This window comes from Echiichthys vipera (genome assembly GCF_963691815.1).
Source record: "Echiichthys vipera genome assembly, chromosome: 17".
Taxonomy (NCBI): domain Eukaryota; kingdom Metazoa; phylum Chordata; class Actinopteri; order Perciformes; family Trachinidae; genus Echiichthys; species Echiichthys vipera.
Genome location: NC_139842.1, coordinates 24004230 through 24024259, shown reverse-complemented (window position 1 = coordinate 24024259; position 20030 = coordinate 24004230). Strand labels below are relative to the sequence as shown.

The 20030-nt window shown below is 42.9% G+C and overlaps 1 protein-coding gene across 2 annotated transcripts; it reads left to right on the top strand.

The window, feature by feature from the left end:
- Nucleotides 1-4971: 4971 nt before the first annotated feature.
- txn2 (thioredoxin 2) lies at nucleotides 4972-13382 on the top strand. 2 transcript variants are annotated; one of them, XM_083931906.1, is made up of 4 exons: nucleotides 4972-5039; nucleotides 7306-7583; nucleotides 10368-10491; nucleotides 12539-13382. In XM_083931906.1, the coding sequence occupies exons 2-4, from the start codon at nucleotides 7306-7308 to the stop codon at nucleotides 12653-12655; spliced, it is 519 nt and encodes a 172-aa protein (XP_083788032.1). In that variant the 5' UTR covers nucleotides 4972-5039; the 3' UTR covers nucleotides 12656-13382. The 2 variants fall into 2 exon arrangements, with proteins under 2 accessions (XP_083788032.1, XP_083788033.1); XM_083931907.1 differs by lacking the exon at nucleotides 4972-5039 and adding an exon at nucleotides 5247-5308.
- The last annotated feature ends 6648 nt before the right edge of the window (nucleotides 13383-20030 follow it).

Here is a 20030-nt window from a genome sequence, read left to right as displayed (position 1 = left end):
TACTTACCTCCTCGCAATATATTACTTTTAAACTAGCTACTCTCAACTGTTTATCCACTGTATTAAGCGGGTATATTTTACTTTTAGCTAGCTAACTTCTTCAACTGTTTAGATTACTTTTCAGCTACCATTTAAACATTTTAGGCGACAATGTATCAATTACCTTTAATCTAGCTGACTATTTCAACTTATCTATTATTTTTAGCAAACAAAAATGTGCATCCATTATTTTTAGCAAAAAAAAATGCATGCAAGTTAAAAATGTGTATTCATTACTTTTTGTCTTCTATTAAACTATTTATCTGATTCTTAAAACTCATTGTTTAGATCTCTGCTCACTTGCTAACAAGTGTCCATGGCCTCGCAGTTACAACACATGCTAACCCAATTTGTATCTATCTCTATCTCTATTATATCTTTAGATAATTTTAAATCAAATCACTAACATATATTTTTTTTAATTAAATTTGTTGAGCTACTCCACAATCTTTTCATGCAGGCTGACACAAGTGTAAGTACCTTTGTCCTGTATGGATGATGTCAAATATATAAATAAATAACACAACATCATAATGCAAACACATACAGCTCAACTGAGCACTCAACAAAACCTAACATCTGCACAGAGCTCAGTTTGTTGCAGATATGTTTTTCCTGATGGCATAATCTAATCTTAATCCTAATCTAATTTTAAAACGGATTCAATGCCTATAAGATAGCTGTTCGGCTGTTCAGTTGTGACGTAACACAACAACACAAAATATGATTTCTGGGTCCAAACGCTCCGTAGAAACAAAACCGACGCAATGTCCGAACATTTGAACAACTACCTCTTTAGTCAGTCAAGCATGTATCGCACATATTAAAGACCCTGAACAGCCGCACAGGTGTTTTCAGTTCTGCTGGCTGATTAGACCTCTGCTTGGGTTGAAGGTGGGCGGGGCTTTGATGAGAATATGATGGGAATTTATGAGGTCATGAAAACCAAAAAGGATTAAACAGGTGTACTTTGTCCCGCTTTAACAGGTGAAATAAAGCTGACAGGAGACTCAGGAAGGTGTCAATCATTCACAGTGGACACACCCACACAGTCCTTAGAAGAGGTCTAATCCACCGGATTAACTAAAAACACCTGTGTGGGAGTTCAGGGGCTTTAACAGCCAAATAGGGGAACACTCAAGATGACATGGAATTAAGGTTCAGTAGGCTATGCTTATAATTTTTTCATTTGATCAAAGAAATAATTCAAGAGCCAGTAAGAACATAACAAGACAGAAAATCTGAATCGCACAACCAGAGCCTTCAGGCCTGAGGAAGTCAGTGGTCTCCCCTATTTAGCTGGCTCACTTCCTCCTCAGTGAGAGTGGCTGCAGCAGCGGTACAGGTAAGGGATGGATGGGAGGGTCTGGGAAGGGGCAGGGCGAGGGCGGGGGAGAGTTTTCAGGGAGACTGAGGGGCACATGCAGGAGGGAGTCTGACTGACAGAGGGGAGGTAGGAAATGGGGGCGTCTGTCTCTCCTGTGGCTTGCTGCCGTCTCTCGCTCTCTTGTTGTCCCCCTGCATCTGGATTCAAACAGCGGCTGCTGGCTGTTTGGAGTGACAGAATCCTTCTCATTGCTACCTGCAATGCCCAGACTTTGAAACCACTCACTAAGCCTGGCATCTTCCTCTTTCTCAGTGAGTGTCGGCACTACATATTTCTGTTTCCCTGCGCAGTCCACCTTAAAGCTCCTCTTTCTCCTCCTTTGCTGCTGGTTCTCTTTGATCGCAGGGTCCTCTGATGTCGGTAGCGGAGTCACCCATCTGCCCTGTCCGCCTCTGTTTCTGCCATTGGCTGTTGCAGATGGACAGAGGTGAGAAAACAGCTGTCTGTCCTGCTGCTGAGGGCTTACTGACACTTTAGACCATGTGTCGGTAAAGACCCCTGACCCAAACACAGCTCCCCTGTGTAGATCTGAGTCCACTTCAGGCTGAAATGCATTCAAAGCTGTGCTGGAAAGAATATCCTCTGAGAGTGCATCATTGGCATGTGTGTCTGAAGCTTTAATGGGGCGGGTGTTTGCAGGCAGTACAGCTCTGGACCTGCAGAATATCGAGCGGAGTCGTCGGTGCGGGGGCAGGCTGGCAAGGAGCCCGGGCGGTCCGATGCTGCGAAACAGCGGAGGAGGTTGAAGGACAGGAGGGGGTCTTGTAATTCCAACTTTGCCTTCAATGTTTTTATGCATCATGTTCAAAAGTGTTCAGGTACTCTCTGTACATGGATCCTCAACAGTCCAAAGTGAGGGTGTTAAATTCATTCCACTGAATTTCCAAAAGCAATCTTCTTTACAGCTTCACTTTCCAAATGAAGGTAGTTTGCAGCTTTGCAGTGACAAAATGGGGCACACGTAAAAATCAAACAGCTGTGATGGAGGAGTCATAGAACACATAGGGTGTCTGACTCTTCATCTTAATAAGAGGATACCTGTGGCATGACGAATGACCATACCTCTGAGTAGAAATGACTATAAGAGCCGAGGCTTTTCCTTCGATTTCACCATCGGGTTTACCACCATGACTTGCTTTGGTAGTCCTCTCTCATGGAATATGTTTTCCAGTCATCTGTGTTCCTCTCCTCAGTGTGTTGTTCAGTCTTTTTGAGTCTGACTTCACTGAGCCTTGGATGACACCCATCTCTATTCCAAACAACCCACCCACCCACCTTCTCTCTCTTTCATCCTGCTGCCCTCTTGGACATGAAAGGCACAGTCCATCAACTATTCCATGTCAATAAATGATATATTAATGGTGAGCAGCATGTAGGGGATGTTACTATAGAAGAAGATTGGATCCACACAGCTTATTACTTTTACTTTTTACGTTTATTGTTTGTAACCATAATAATTATACAGACAAAATGCAAAATTCAGCTCATGTTATTACAGGCTGTCTTACAATAAAAAGTCTGTCTACAGTTATTGTCCAGCCCATTCAGCAAGGCAGTTTATGAAATTCAACTAGAGACCATGTTGCGATGCCATCACAGCTGCAACGCTTAATCGTTCCAGGGGCCCTAAGTGGTGGAGCAATACCCCTTCCCTACTTTCTGACTCCCTACTTCCGCCGCCCTTAATCAGGTCTTCGATCGCAAACTTAATTTGGATCTATAACAAACAGATATAAACCCCTAGGACATTACTCAGAACTGCTTGTGTGGTAGTTCGCACTACAGTAGGTGTTCCAGGAGCACATCTTGACATCACATACACACACACACACACACACACACACACACACAGACTCAAAAGGTATAAACAATACCAGCATTATCATGGCTGGCAGGGGGTCATCCCCATGTTTCCCGGGTCCTATTTTGTTAGGGTCAGGGGTTGCGGTTGGGGTTAGGGTTATGGGTAGTGTTAGGTATACATAGGCCTTTTTGCCGTGGAATTCTGTACTATTTGTGGAAAAAATAACAGACCTTTTTTTAAAAATATGTTCCCCATTCACAAGCGAGAACATACGTCCCAGGGAACATAGACACGCTTCCGCTGGCAGCGCTTTACTCAGCTTAGCATAAAGCTAAGCTTTGTCAAGAAAGAGTTAAAGCACACAACTTCTCTTTAAACCATAACAATTCCTTTCTTTTTACATTTCTGTTCAAGTATAGATTATACAAGCAACATTCTAAAGAGCTGTTGGAATTATATGAAGCTAACTGCTAGCATAGTGTGAAGACACTCAGTATGTACATTTCTGATTTAACTGTCCAGAAGTGTATAAAACATTTGAAGTTAGCTCCACCTCAACCAGCTTTATCATGAAACATTTGCATAATATAATTATAAAGGCTAACATTGGCCCATTCTGAAAAATTCATCATTTTACTTTTGCTACTTTGATAACATTTGGTGATAATACTTTTATATTTGTACTAACTACAAGTTAACTTTTGAATTCAGGTCTATTGCTTGTAACTGAGTAAGCTGGAGTCATGGCTACTTTTAATTTCTAATTGCACGTCTGTCCTGCTGCTGTAAATACTTATATCTTAAAGTTCGATTATGGAGAATGAGCAGAACGCCGCCATCTAGTGTCCCAAGATCGTAGTCGCAACAACAAAAAATAACTCCAGCAGTCGGGTTGCCAGGTTGGTCAGACCCAGCCCAGTAGCTACAGGAGACCGGAGTCTGTTTGAGCCTGTTTGAACCCGTCCCCCCAAGGATTAGAGGACTTTGACAGTTAGCATTAGCTGTTAGCATTAGCCGTTCCAGCTAAGTAAAGATGAAAGTGATGTTAGCAATCAAGGAGAAGAATAGCCATGTGGGCGTGCGTTTGAATGGTGTTTCTCTCCTTTCTTTCAGTCCATGGAGTGAATGCTCGGCCTATATTGACTCTGGTTGTTGCCCGTCTCCGCTCACTCAGCTGCTGGGACAAAGAACGCCCCCTTCACTGAGGCTCCGAAGCAGCTGCAGGATTGGCAAAACCCATAAAATAAATTAAAAAAATAAACTCAATTTTTAAATGGAAAAGCAATACTTTCATTCAGTACCCCTCAAACTGCCCGTGGGTGTGTTATTATTATTTTTTTAATGTATAGCTTTTAATAAACAACGACATATTCAACCTTTAAATACATTACATGAATACTTCTTCCATCGCTGAATTGTAATTGAGTAAAAGTAAATGGAAACTGTCATGTCAAATAGTCTACATTAAAGCAATAGGCTACTTATACAGTCCTTAGGCAGATGTGCTCGGTTGTTTTTAACACTGAAAACATAAATAACGCGTCTGGGTTGTTTTCCACACTGACAATATAATTAACGCGTCTGTGTGGGACTCTGGGTTGTTTCCAGAGATGAATCCCCCTGGCCCGTCGCCCTGAGTAAAAAGGGCCGCCCTGTGCTTCCTGGGGTGGCCGGGGGGTGGCGCTACTCGCAGCGCTGCGGCCAAGAGAGGAGATAAAAAGCTGCTCGGTCCCTTCTTATTCGTGGAACCAAAGCGGAAGTGCTTCGTTGGTCCTCCAAGGCCAAGATTAGCGCTATCTAAGCAGCAAGGTAAACACGGAAAATGAACGGTATCGTTTTAATGCATGTATTCTGTGTGCGACATGAGCTCAGGTGTTGAGAAACTGTCCGGTCTGAGTGTTTGTGTCTCACGGAGAGGGGAGGCGACGGCGGGGGAGGTTAGAGCAGGAGGAGGAGGAGAAGGAGGAGGAGGACGAAGAGGGCAAAGTCATAACGTAACGTAGGTTAAATGGAGCAAAGGAGCCGCCGGTAAACACGCGGCAAACATAACAAGCCGGGAAGACAACACGTTTGGTGGGGTATGTGTTAGTTGTTGTAGGAACTATTGATAGCGGACATGTTTGGTGTTTGAAGCTCGGCTGTTTCTTCATCTGTGTTCAGAGCAGCATGGCTGTGGTCAGAGAGAAGCGAGCTGTTCATGGTGTCAAGCTCGTTTAAGTTGACTCCTGAAGCCCGGCGCTGACAGGCTTAGCAGGCGGACTCATGCTAGTTCATGGTTGCTCTGCTGCCAGTGTTTGGTAGAGTTAACAGTCACGGAAATGTCCTGAAACAGCACCAAACTGATGCCTGAGAGGGCAGGTGAGCCACTTCAGTGAGGGGTAAAGGCTCTGGAACATATGGCAGAACAGAAGGGCTGTGGACTTTTTAAAGGTCCCGAGGGCGCCGAAAGGATTACTATTTGCCAGAAGATATGACTTCTTAGTAAGGGCTGCAACTAAAAGTCACTTTTCATTGGAGTTGAAGCAGTTGGTCGATTTAATTATTTGTCAATCTACTGAATATTAAAGGTTGCATATGGAGAATGAGCAGAACAGCTCCATCTAATGTCTCAAGATTGTAGTCGCAACAACAAAGAATAATTCCAGCAGTCGGGTTGCCAGGTTGGTCAGACCCGGCCCAGTAGCCTACAGGAGACCGGAGTCTGTTTGAGCCTGTTTGAACCCGTCCCCTCCAGTAAATCACACCATAAAAACAAGGATTAGAGGAGTTTGACTGACAGTTAACGTTAGCCATTAGCATTAGCCGTTCCAGCTAAGTAAAGATGAAAGTGATGTAAGCATTAAGGAGAAGCGCAGCCATGTGGGCGTGCGTTTGAATGGTGTTTCTCTCCTTTCTCTCAGTCCATGGAGTGAATGCTCGGCCTATATTGACTCTGGTTTTTGCCCGTCTCCGCTCACTCAGCTGCTCGGACAAATAACGCCCCCTTCACTGAGGCTCTGAAGCAGCTGCAGGATTGGAAAACTCCATTTCACCCAGGGCCAGCCTACAGTAGCTGCACCCAACAACAGGCAACCCTGGCAACCAGCAACGCCCAACGCTAATTGCATTGATAGATTTGGCTATAAAGGGCCAGGGGTTAACTGATTTTAGTGTTATGTTGTCCGTCCAACAGCCCAAACCCTAAAGATATTCAATTTCCTATCACAGGAAGCTCTGACATCTCATCACCACAGCAAATTTTCACATCTGACCAGCTGGGACCAGGGAATTTCTCAGTGAATTCAATTATAATATAACAATTAAATTGTGGCAGCATGAATGAATGACATTATTATTTTTATGAATATTATTATTGTGTCATGCATATAACTATGCCCAGCCCACAAAACACCATTCATTCATACAAGCCAGGACCAGAGTGCAGTGTATACATTTTCAAATATAAAAAAACATCTTACCATACCTTTCTTTCTAAAATGCATTATGTGTGTTCTGCGTTGATCTTATTTTTTTTTTTATCTCCACTTAAAGATTAAACTTAAAAAACTTTATTGATCAATGGTCACATACGATCGTTAGAGCAACATAGTGGATTTTTAGCAGGATACTGGATCCTTGTCATTTCCAGTTGTGTGCTGGCTACTCTGCCCCTAAACACATTTAACTCACCCTAGGGGGCAGTGGGCTGCTGAAAAGCCCCCAAGGAGCATATTGGGGTTACTACTCAAGGATTGACTGCTGACCTAACTGCTTACCGCGTGGTGAAAGGACGACTGCTTTACTTCCTGAGCCATGATCTGACAAATGTTATCGATGAAAATGTTAGTGCTTTCTAGGCGTACATAGTGCTGGCTACCATGGCGTTACATTCACAGGAGAATCTGGTCTGCACTTCCCGCGGTACACCCTGCACGTAGAATGGCCGTAAACATGCTATCCTTACATGCACTTTTGTGGTGCAGAAAGAGCACTATGCAGTCCTTCTGCTCTTGTCTCAACCAGTGTCAAACATGCCTGTAACCTCAATGACCTCTTTTTATTAACTTTCTCCTTCTGTCCTTTATCTTCCACACAGATGGCTCACAGGCTGCTAGTACGTAGAATTTGGAGCATCTCTGCGAAAGATATCCGCTACCTCCCATCAGCCACTGCCACCGCTGCCTCTTCTTCTTTTTCCACCTCCCTGCAGTCCGTCTCAGCCCGGGTCTCCTTCCTCTCTCCAGCACGCTCTCTGCCTCGCTCCCTCCCTCACACTTCCCGTCGGGAAGTCTCCTTCAACGTTCAGGACCACGATGACTTCACAGACAGGGTCATCAACAGTGACCTGCCCGTGCTAGTTGACTTCCATGCACAGTGAGTACTGAGGAGATGGATGCTTGTAGATGACTGTCCAACTATATGAAGGCGTACACTAGTTAATCAAATATTGTGTGGGATCACATCATAATTGTGTTTCTGAAATGGATTAAAGAAATTAAAAAGACATGAAGAAAAGCAAGCAACTTCCTACATTTGAGAACAAAGAATAAGAAATTATTTTGCAGTTCAATTGAAATAACTAAAGCAAATTTCCTGCTGATTTAATAACTGGGCAATTGACTAACTGGTGACAGAAAATGCTGATGCAGATATTCAATGACCAGGGGGCTATTGCATGAAAGCAGGATTTGGAAATCCGGGAAATGGAAAAAGCCAGCGTCGATCCAGCCTGGTCTGATTATTCTGGCTTAAGTGGTTGCACATACGCCAAGCCAGGATGAGAAGCAGCGGCTATTTCAAGCCAGGTGTAAGTCATTCAGATGAGTCAGGTCAACCACAGATTCACTAATGCAGAAATGGAAAAGGCGTGTTTGAAACACAAGGAAGTAAAGCATGTCATTTGTGAGAAAGGAAAATTGGCTGCTGTTATCAAACAACAAGAAAAGGGGTAATGTTGGACCAGCTGAGCGCGTAAGTGATCATGGTAAATCGTAGTCTATTCATCAAACTTCTGACAGCAATATGAACTAACAATCATGAATGATTCTAATGGGCTGCTTTCTGCCAAAATAAAAAATAATAAAAGACTATGGTTGTACTCTATAAGATTTGAGATATCTAGTTTCTAGCAGACTCTTTAGCTGTAAGATGTAACTGCAGCAGAGCCTGTTCTTTCAGAGCCTCCATCTTGTCAAACTTTGACATGCATTCACCTCGCATACACACATGCACACATGCACACACGCACGCACACACGTTCCTATTACACTACTGTCCTTACTACAAGCATGACTCAGAAATTGGAAGTAACTATTTTCTGATTCCAAGTGAATGCAGCATAACCGTTGGGGACGTTCTGGGCCACAGACCAACCCCTGTCAGCAGTGTCACTAACATGACGGCTTATTTACATCTAGAGAGTGAATGTCTCCACAGACACTAAGATTGTAATACTCGGAAAAGAGGCAAGTAGAAGTGCTTTCATTAGTGGGTCATATGATCAGTCACCATTGTTGTAACTCACTCTTAGAACTTAAAAGACAATTAAATAGATGAAAATCTTTCATAATACAACTGTAACTGACAATGTATGCCTGGTTAATAAAAAATAAAGTAGGCACAAACACATTTGATTTCTGATTAGAGCGACAGCTGACTGAAGAGATAAAGCAGCAGGATTAATCAAGCCTGACTGTGTGCCTGGTCTGTGTTGTTGTGCAACTGAGTCATGGTAAAAGTAAGCCAAGATAACCAGAAAATCCCAGCTTAATCCCCTATCTAGGTTTTGTGCAACAGCCCCCAGGATTGAAGACTGCAGTTTAGGAGGTCATTAAAAACGTCTGTATGAAGTCTTTTGAGTGAGTGGGGAGTCGGAGGCTGACTGTGGAAAAGACCTAGTTTTGCAGCTGCCTCTTTAAAAGACTAGAAGTCTGACAGTGTGTGTTGCTGTTAAAAATAAACCCATGTACACAACTGACCAGGGGGGCTCTACTCTGTCATGTGAGTTTACACAACAGCTACTGAAAGCAAACACTATATACTCTGTCCTATAGAAAGGTCTTCATCTCCTTAGCTTTTTAAATCTTTTGATGCATTCTGATGTTGGGTGTAAACTTTTTCTTTTGTGGGGCAGTAGGGCCCTGCAGGGGTGACCTAGAGCAAGGCACAGAACCCCTAAACTGTTTCATGGTCAACCATGCACTACCCTCCTGAAATGTGCCGTTTGTATAAAACAGGGATCTGCAAAGGCTATATTTCAACTGCCAACTGTGTGGGTTTATAAATAATAAAAGTAAGTAACTGAAAATATGTCTCATCTGTATCCTAACAGTTGGGATGCCGGCTACATTTTTACTCTGATAAAGGGTCAGATAGATGATTCATATCACAGTAAGACATCGGGCATCAACAGAGACCAATCTCCTGCTAATTATGACGACTCCTTTTGAATGGAGCTTTCATTCAACTGATGCATCGACATCATAACTATCTAGTGTTGACTATCAGGTTTCTGGGAAACGACTGAGAAAAAAGGAATTTTAAAGGCAGAAACAGCTACACTTTAAGTTACGCAATCCATTCGACCTTTTTCTGAAGTTCATTATTTAGTATTTCAAATTCAAAAGTAATTATCCCTTCTAAAAAGTAGTAAATTTGCCAAAGCCATAACTTGTTTTATCTTAGTTGAACCTGTATGTCTTTTTGACAGAAGCGTTGAGGCCTATCACAACAGTCAGTAACACCATTGGACAATTAAAATGAGTTTATCACTGGAAGAACACGATGAAAGAGAAATATCAGCAACAACGCCATTAAATAAAGTCTTATCTTTAGTTCATGAAAGGCTGCAGGTTTGTGGGTTTCCGGCTCAGGATGATATTTTAGGAATAATAACTATACAGCACTGTACAAGAAACGTTTGGACCTCATTTTTTTATCAGTCAAGATGCAGTTGGAATGCAAAATAAGAGAAGAGAAAAAAAAAAGCAAAGCTTTTCAGCCGAGGAAGCAGAAGTAAACAAAGTTTTGTTTTTATGATTCATTCATGATTTGGATTGCTTGTTTTAAATTCCTAAGTAGCCTTTAGTCACACACTCCTCGTACTGGTCATACTCGATACTTGTTTTTTTCAATGTACCTGTGTTTGTGTGTTTTTAGGTGGTGCGGTCCCTGTAAGATCCTCGGGCCAAGATTGGAGAAGGCTGTTGCAAAACAGAAAGGCCGTGTTGCCATGGCAAAAGTTGACATAGACGATCACACAGACCTGGCTATTGAATACGGGGTGAGACTTTTAGAGTTTTAGAGCGTACTCATACTGTTAGAGGCGTCACTGACATTCAGTCAGCTCTGTTGAATTTGCCATCTAAACTTTGACTTTTGTATTTTGTAAACGTGTCCATTGTTTTTTTTCCCCTGTTTAAAGGCATAGTTTTGCTATTTTGAAGTGTGGTTGTATGAGGTGCTTATCCATAGTCAGTGTGTTACCTACAGAAGATGACAGTTGGCATGCTCCCAGTTTGGAGAAGCAGACAGGTGTACCAACACAAAAGCTAAACCATGTACTGCTGTGGATGGGGCAGCAGCTACATGTTTAGGGTACACCCACACGATCGAAAAAAAAATGGCTAAACACGCTGTAGTACACATGCCAGGCCTGGGTGTGGTACTGGAACTGCCACAGAAATGCACCAACAACATAGAAGAAGAGATGGAGAGATGCTGTGTATGAGAGTGTATAAGAGATGCATGAATCACTCTGCAGTTAGTGTCCTCAACGAGCAGAGGGTGCTGCTGGGAGCCCCTTCCCCGTCCCACTTTCTCACTAGATTTAGTGTCTTTTCACACCTTCTTACTTATTTATAAAAAGCTACTAACGACCAATTTAGCAACTAATTCAGAACATCAGGGAAAAGGGGAAAAATATACAGTCAGCCTAATTCATTCCCATGCATGTGTCTCAGAGTCCAGTTCAGTAACAGTCTATGGGTCCGTCTCTCTCCTCTCACGCAGCAGCACTGTTGTTGTTATGTGACGCCGCGGAGTCAGAGGTCGGAGGTGGGGCGATGACAGCATTATTTAATAAAATATGAGGTTTCTCCGTCCAGACAACAACGCAATGGGGGGCGTTTTCAAATCTTCCGTCTCTGGGACCTGGTTCCTGCAGATACCGTTTTCAGGCTCCGATAACGCCCTCTGCGTGTGGATGGTCGGCCTAACCGATACTAAAGATGTGCTGTTACAGGTAAATGCGTCCTCGTGTGGACAGGCCCTTAGACACCTAAAAAAAAGCCTCACCTTAAAGTGTGCACTTAAAGTGATATTGATTTTCTTTAGGTTGGCCCCTTTCAGTAGCAGCTTGGATTGAATATAGTGGGAGTGCTCATCCCGCGACAGCCATGTCATGCCGCGTACGCATCCCCTGTATCTGTAAAGTTAATTTAGCAGCGTCTGTGTTGGTACTTCTGTCTGCTTCTCCACAATGGGAGCATGCTAACCATCACCTACTGTAGGTAACACACTATCTACGGTAAGTTTCTCATACAGCCACACTTAACAAAAGCCCTTAAAGTGAAATTCCGGCATAAAAACATCTCATTGTCTTTTTCTGCACTTGCACACATTAAATAAGCCATCAAGACAGTTTTTTTTGTGTATGAACTATTAACGGAGAAATCCGGTAGAGTCGCTAACAGTTGGACGTGGCTAACACTAATTAGTTTGGGGCAGTACAGTGAAGGCATTAAAACGTCTTTTTTAACCACTAATACTGCTCAAAATAACAGCACTTCAATGCCTTTTAATGAAGTGTTTATAAAACTAGTCTTACTTAAAAGTAGGGATGCACAATGTACTGAATATGGTTACTGATAAATTATGGGCCGATAATTAGATTTATTTACTTAATTTATATTGTCAATTGCGATGCTAATTTGCTTTCATTAACTTAACAAGCACAGCATCTACACACTTCGTTACAGTAACCTTTAAAGTTGTTAGTCATTAATAGTAAGTGACATGTATTGAGTTTCCATTAACATGTCTGACATTTTGACAGCTTTGGATGAAGTAAATCAATATTTGCTGTCAGAACTGTTTGTTCTTCTCTTTACCTTTCTCACCCTCAGGTGTGCAACGGCTATAGGTCACACATTTGTTTTTAAATACAAAAATATGAAATTATCTGTTTTCTTATAGGTATCTGCTGAGAAAAGTCCACATCCCAAAACTTAGGGACATGCTATGAAGTCACAGTACTTGATGTGTCACATGTTATCAAGTCATAATATAATTAGTCTTGTCTCATAACACATAACTTGGTCTGCTTCCAGGTGTCTGCCGTTCCGACAGTAATCGCCATACGAGGTGGTGATGTTGTCGACCATTTTGTGGGGATCAAAGATGATGATGAGCTGGAATCATTTGTCAGCAAGATCATTGGACAATGAACCAGCTGTCCCCGCCCTGCCATTCACCACAGCCATGGTGCTGTTTTGCATGATTTTGGCCGCCATCTTGAGCCAGGTTGGCGACAGCCAACAAAACCTTGCCACACTCCCCCAGCTGGCAAACTCTCAAATGCTCACACCCATCTCCAGACACACTGCTCCAGCTTTGCATTATGCGTCTCTCTCTGTGTCCCATTTTTTTGTCCAGAGATGGGTGTGTGCTTCTGTTAACCCTTTAGTTCATGCTGTGCTCCATTTTACAGCAGTCTCACTTCAGCTCAATAACGTGACTCTAATGTGACGGCTCTACTCGTGACACGAGCAGCTGTGCCAGTGTGTACGTTTGCTTTAAAAGTCTGTAAAATGGAAACTACACCGCTGTGCTGCACTTATACTGTATAATATGAGGGATGAACATTTCTAGTTTTAGTGGTAAGGAGGATTTTACTTCAAAGCTGACGATACTGAATGAGGTTTGTGACGGTGTTAACTGTAGTTCTTGCTTTTGTCCACAGGGTGGTGGCATTTCTCTAACATCGCAGAGCCACACATGGTCATTTTACACCATTATGCCTAATAATGTGAGGGAGGAAAGTGTGTGTATTTGTGCGTCTCTGGGTCTTGACTGTGAAACTTTAAATCAGGTGGGACTTGCAAATATGAGTTTGATTCAGTTTGTTACTCAAATGAACTCTATGTACTGGGAACCCGACCAAGTGAAGTAATAAAGGAGTCAGAAGATGTTCTGTATTTGAATTGTTTTTGTCTATGGTTGGGGAGGAAAAAAGACATGGGGTGCCTAATGACTGTGATGCAGTTATTCTCACTGTGAACATGAAAAATAGTGTTTGAACGATGAAGTAGCTCTTAATTATTCACATTGTGTTACGTCTCCGCTCTCTCTGCCTTCTGTCTGAACATGTCAGTGTTACTCACGCTGTCACAACGCTCTCATCAGTGAAGCAGGAACACCCACACACCACCTCCACTTATTACTGCTGTCTAAGCAACCGCCCTCCTGTCATCACCTCAAATCAACAGCGTCCGCCCCCTCGTCTGTTTCTTTAATCTTGACATAATGTCTGCTGAGAGAGCTGCACCTGATCAAACATCCTCTACCACCTTTCCCTCCGCCTTCAGCCTCTTTTCAGTTTCACCTGCCAGGTAATTCAATTCAATTTTATTTATTGTGCCAAATCATAACAAAAGTTATCTCAGGACACTTTACAGAGTAGGTAAAGACCACACTCTATGACTTATTTATGATTTACAGAGACCCAACAATTCCTCCATGGAGCACACAGTGGCGTTGAAAAATTTCCCTATAACAGGCAGGAACGTGGGACAGACCCAGCTCTGTGGAGGACGGACATCTGTCTGCACTGGTTGGGGAGGAAGAAAAGGAGAGAAAAGACAGACAGATGGACAGAGAGACAAAGACAGACAGGTGGACGGAGACACAAAGACAGAGAGAGACAAAGACAGAGACAGACCACCAGTCCAAACGTATGTGGTTCCCCTGTACTGAAGATTTCAGACTTCTGCTGCTGTCTGCTTGGTTGGAGGTTGCTGTGGTTTCCAATTATAAAAGTAAAAGTAATTCATGTGTTCATCACTGGACACTATCAATAATTAACAGTGGAATCAAAGGGCAATACAACAACAAGGGAAGTTTAAATAAAAAGAAGAATCGATATCATTTGTCAGAGTTTTATTAAGAAGTGCCTCTACACTCTCCTATAAGGCCGTGCATGTGTGGGGGCCTGGATTAAGGCCTTTCTGTGTCATTGCCCGGCAGAAACACTCGAATAAATGAGGTCACATGAGGCTGAGGGAGACCGGAGAGCACCTGCAGCTTGAGAGTCCCTCTAGTCATTTTTCATCACCGCCTCATCTCTCACACCTGCTAACTGTAAAACATTCCCACCTCTGCCTGCCTTCCCATCCTGGCATGTTGTTACAGAGCCCACAGCTGACAGAATCATGCCAGGGGCGTACAGACGGCTTATTAGGGTGAACATCATCTGACATGTTGGCATCTGCACTTTTAATGGTGCTGTTTGGCTTCGATCATCACAGATGATGTATTCATGTAAAGTTGCCCAGTAGCTTCAGACTCGGTGGTGTTTGGACCGGGGGGGAATTCCACTGGCGTAACATAAGCAGGTGATTAAGATGTGCACTTGTTTCTGGATGAAAGACATTCCTGCATAGTTTTGATGCGTCTGCTACTGCATGACAGCACCTTTTGTTAATGATCTGCCATTTTAACCTCTCGCTGCCTTTTTTCCTCTGCTTTTAAGTATCAGTCTAGGCCTCAGTATTCACACTCATGACCCACTGCCCCCCCATGTTGACTGGTTGACTGCTCATCCTCCTGTCTGCCCAGACAGAGGAGAGGTGACCGAATAGATGACGACAAGCTCCAAAGGTTCAAGAACAGCCTGTAACCCTACACCTCTTCCGCCAAAAACAATAGACCACACCTCCGTCCTCGCTCCAGCTGTCTCTCTCTCTTACTCAACCACTCTTGTGACCATATAAGGCAAAGAAAAAGGCAGGGGGAAGCCAGTGGCTGCTGCTGCTGAACAAACGGGAAGAGAGGCCGTTGCAGATTTTCTTTTCTACTGACTTTATCCCAGACCCTGAAACTGTTCATGTTTGCTGTGTTTGTTTAAAATGTAATAGCCTGTCACTGATCCAAAGGTTCTTGCTCTGTGTGTGTGTGTGTGTGTGTGTGTGTGTGGGAGAGCGAGTCTCTGCAACAACACCACCCAGATCTGGCTCGGCCCGAGAGCATTCTGTGTTTATAGTAAATACATAGTTGTATTTATATTTTAAACACACGCTGCCCTCCACCTTGTTAGCTCTCCATTCTGTTCCAGACAAACACCAACCAGACGGACAAAGCAGCCACTGTCTCTGTTTATATCACCCCATCTTTTCCCAGAGCAACATACACATGACTTACAGAACCATATTGATATATCATGGGTTGAGAACGTTGTCGATTCAGTCCAGATGATAAATTAGCAAAGAAGTCTTAACAAAAGAGGGAAGGCTTTGCTTGCTTTGCCTTTACTCCACATTCCTGGGCTTTGTGAGTCAACATGTGTCTTATCACCCCTTCCTGTGTACTGATTACTGAGGAAAGGAAAATGGAGGTGCTGGAAACGGGGTGAGACGTAAGAGCCGACGACACAAACAACCAGTCACTCTCATTATTGCATTATGTTAAAAGCTGGATGTGCTTTTAATTATTCTTCATGGTTCTGGCCTTTCAGCTGCATGCAAACACTATCCAGTTGCGTAAATAGTTTGGGCAAAGTGGTTGTACACGAAACATCGTGGGTCTGTTGTGTGTTTACACTGGGCTCATATTCAAGCTGTGAGTTTTCTGCCAGGTATGAGGTTACAGATAAAAGATCTGGGTCAGAGGGGGGCATTAAACGACCTATTTACTCTCAAGTTTGACACAGATCTGAGCTGCTGGAAGTGTACGTGTATATATATGTCTCACGCTTAAAGGCACAGACACTCATTCACACCAAGACACTGAAGCGTGAATGCCCACACATGAGTTAACACAAGTAATTACACAGCGAGAGTGGTCGGCGAGTTAACATGCTACCCTCTGAACACGCTGTCACTGAATGGGTCCTTTTTCTTTCTGACTGAGTGATATAATGGCTTTACACACCCTGAATTACAGACACACCCTGCTGCTATTACAACCGACTGAAGGAAAGAGAGAGACTAGGTCACAGTGAAAAGGAGAGCAGGAGGGAGGGAGGGAGGGAGATAGTGAGGTCAGAAGTATCCATATTTGGTAGTTCAGGCCTGCGTTTTAATCCTACATTTCTCTCTGTCTCATGCCATTGTTGTGTAATTCATGCAATTTTCCAGCACACGGTTTTTATTATATGTAAACTTTTTGCTGTTGTGAAATTTGCACATTTATTTTGAAGGGATAGTTCAGATATTTTTGAAGTGTGGTTGTATGAGGTGCTTGCCCATTGTGTGTCACCTGCAGTAGATTGGGGTTAGCATGCCAGAGAACTATTTTTTAATCTCATTAAAGCCACCAGACTCCATTAACAAAAACAGTCATTTTGCCTCACAGAACACAGGGGTTGCCGGTCTAACTCTGCCTCGATCAGTTAGTCAGTCTGTTACTTTTGTTAGTTCGGATCGAGGCAGCGGTAGACTAACTCAAATGACTGTTTTGGTCTTTACACTCTGGTGGCTTTGACGAGTGCATAGATAATGGCTCAGTTCCCCCAACGTAAACGTTAACAGGGCTGGCTCACAGCAAAGTAAATCTGTGAGTACACTTAAACTGGTATTGATTTTTTTTAGGTGGCTCCACAGTAGAGCTTTAATTCTCTGCCTCAACCAAACCCAACCCAGCCCGACCCACTGGTTATTTTTCAATATACCCTATGGTTTGAATCAGGTTGGTTCATGCAAATTTTCATGCAAGTTTTTTTTATTGATTTATTTTTCAAAAGCAGACCTTCGAGTCCGTGTAATGTCATGATTAATGCATGGGCTGTGTACCGCTGTGTATGACCACCATCTTCTGGATAAAAAAGAAAAAAGAAAAGAAAAAAGCAGTGGAAATTCTGTTTTTTAATCGGACTCTTGCCCAAAACGGCTGATGTGCTTCAGGCTTGGTTCGGGCTTGGACAGAAACTACGCAGGTTCATGTAGGGTCGGGCCTGATCATGGCTCTAATCCACAGCAGTCCATTGCTTATTGTGTCGGCACGTCTGCTTCTCCAAACTGGGGACGTGCCGACCTCCATCCAGTGTCGGTAACACACTGACTGTGGATTAGATCCTGATACAACCCCACTTCAAAAATCTGGACTATCCCTTTCGCCCCGCTCTGTTATACTCCCCCTCGTTCTCCTCCTCTTTGGGACCCTTCTCCTCTCTCGGCATCTGGTCCTGCTCAAGTAACGGGTGACGGGGTGACCTTTGACCCCTCAGCTGAAGTTTCAGCTATTTCCCATCCATTCCACAGAGGGAGAGCGTTGAGATTTATTGGATTTTCCAGGCAGGCATGCTGACTGTTCGATGTTTTGCTCTACATACATGTGATGCCCAGCCGCTAAACGTATGGGAAAACACACAGACACATTCCTTTCATAATGACACATAGAGAACATAAATCACACACTGAACAGAAACGGGGATTTTGTTTGTAAGTGGATGCCAGCCATACCTGAACCTGTTATAATTTGACTTCTCTGGGTAAACTGGCATGAGAGTTGCCTTTGTGTGTTGTGCTAAATGTAGTTGTGTAATTTGATTGCACTGTGTGTTCAGGTCTTGTCAAAGGGTGCACAGGGCATCATCTGTTCCTTATTCCTGCATCACCCCCTAAATGTAGAAGGGAGACAAAACATAAAGAGGTCAAGAGGTCAAGAGTGGAATTATCTCCACCAGAGCTGTTCTACCTTCTTTTTCCTGTCAGAAGGCCCTGATGTGCTTATTTTAATTCATTTTAAACATTTTGTATATCTTTGCAAATATTTACTTGAATTGTCAAGGTTTATGATTGTTTTGGTTAAAGTGTAATTGCGGCGCAAAATCATCCCATGGTCTTTTTCGGCACTTACACACATCAAATAAGCCATCGAGACAGTTTTTTTCATGTATAAACTGTTAACAGAGAAATCTGGAAAAGTCACTAACAGTCGTGGCTAACAGTGATTAGCTCGGGCAGTACGGTGAAGGCATTTAAACGTCTTTTTTAACCACTAATACTGCTCAAAATAACAGCAAACCTCAGCAGCAGCATGAGAAGAGTCCCTACACAGAAAACAAAGCAGCAACAACGTAGTTAGTGAACCCAGAGTTTATTAAAAGAGTGTTTTAAGAGACTTACCTTCTGGCCCCTGTACCAGCTCCTCTCATAGTAATGATAGATATCGCATCATACATTGTATTGTACCGTAGGTCGTAATGTACTAAGAAGCTACGCATTCAACCATTTATTTATTACCCATCCTGTCCATACTATGACCTAACAATGTCAACAATTTGTATTACGTTTAGCTAAATGTTTTGGCGAAACTCTTGCTAACTATAATTTCAATGCACTCTCAATAGCAAACTAGGGTGTTCAAACAGCTGACTCTGTATGTAGATGTTTATTTTTTTTTTAAATAAAATTATAATTTCTATTTTTGACTGCATTCAGTACCCCCTGGGGAACAACCAGGGGGTACCTGGTTGGTAATCCCTGCCCTCAGTGATCTTCCCATATCAGTTTGTGCTACTGACCAAAGCTGCTGGTTTTTCAATCCATGTTTGATAAAGTGAAAAAAATGTGTTGCATTGCTAACGTCTCCCCTTTGGTTGTGGCATGTGCATTGGCTCTGTGCCTTCAGTTCCACTCAGTAAACTGGGCTCGGATCACCCGGTCTGAATCCCAGGAGAGTATTTGAAGCAAACAGGTTCACACTGTACCGTTCCATTCTTCTGCGTAGACTTTGGCAGTGGCACCGCAGAGCTTCCATCTCAACATCCATCATTTCACTCATTCCTTTTTTGTTCAGATTTCTTGCACCGTCCTCCCACCCCCGCCACACTCCTCCCTTTTTATTCCTCTTTTTTTTCACATCCAATTTAACAGCTATTTTTTATCAGTTATCTGTTGCTTCGTCTTTGATTTAATCTACACAAAAGATATCTCGTTGTCTTATCTCCTTTTCAAGAACAGGCCAGGCTTTTATTAAGAGCCAAACAAATGTCGGGAGTGATATAAGGACTCAAGTGTTTTCCTCTCTCACCTTAATTAGATCATCACCTGCAGCGGTTCCCATGTAGTATCAACATGTCTGTTCACGAATCTAGGCTTACCTGTTTGAGTGATAGGAACCTGCGAGAGTAAACACAACACAACTGTACGGCACTTTAGATCTTGTCAGGTCTCTTGATCTAATAATTCATATGAGAGGTGTACTGGTGTATTTAAATAAATGCAAAGGATCAAGTGCAAAAGTACATAAGCACTCAAAGAAGTGCAGCCAAGAGCTTTAAAATGAACGTGTGAAAAAGCTCATGTTTGCTGCTCCATCTGAGTAGAGAGGAGTATGCCATGATCACCCTGTAGCATATCCACATGAATGTCGAATTACCAATATAACTGGTTAAATGTACATGCACCACTATTTTAAACATATCTAAATAGTTTGCTTAGATTCCATCCACATATTTGTTTTCACTAGCATCTAAGAACTGGAGCAAGCATAAATTGTTTATATGACGCACTTAAACAAAATATTTGAATTCCTTTGGTGGAAAGGGGCCAGTAGGGTGAAACTATTTATTTACAACAGTGACATGATAGCAGAGTATTTTGA

What these genes read in the sequence shown, in the direction of transcription:
- txn2 (XM_083931906.1), top strand. Translation starts at nt 7,306, where the DNA reads ATGGCTCACAGGCTGCTAGTACGTAGAATTTGGAGCATCTCTGCGAAA. An exon ending in CTAGTTGACTTCCATGCACA is followed by an intron (nt 7,584 to 10,367) that starts GTGAGTACTGAG and finishes GTGTGTTTTTAG; the next exon opens with GTGGTGCGGTCCCTGTAAGA. An exon ending in ACCTGGCTATTGAATACGGG is followed by an intron (nt 10,492 to 12,538) that starts GTGAGACTTTTA and finishes GTCTGCTTCCAG; the next exon opens with GTGTCTGCCGTTCCGACAGT.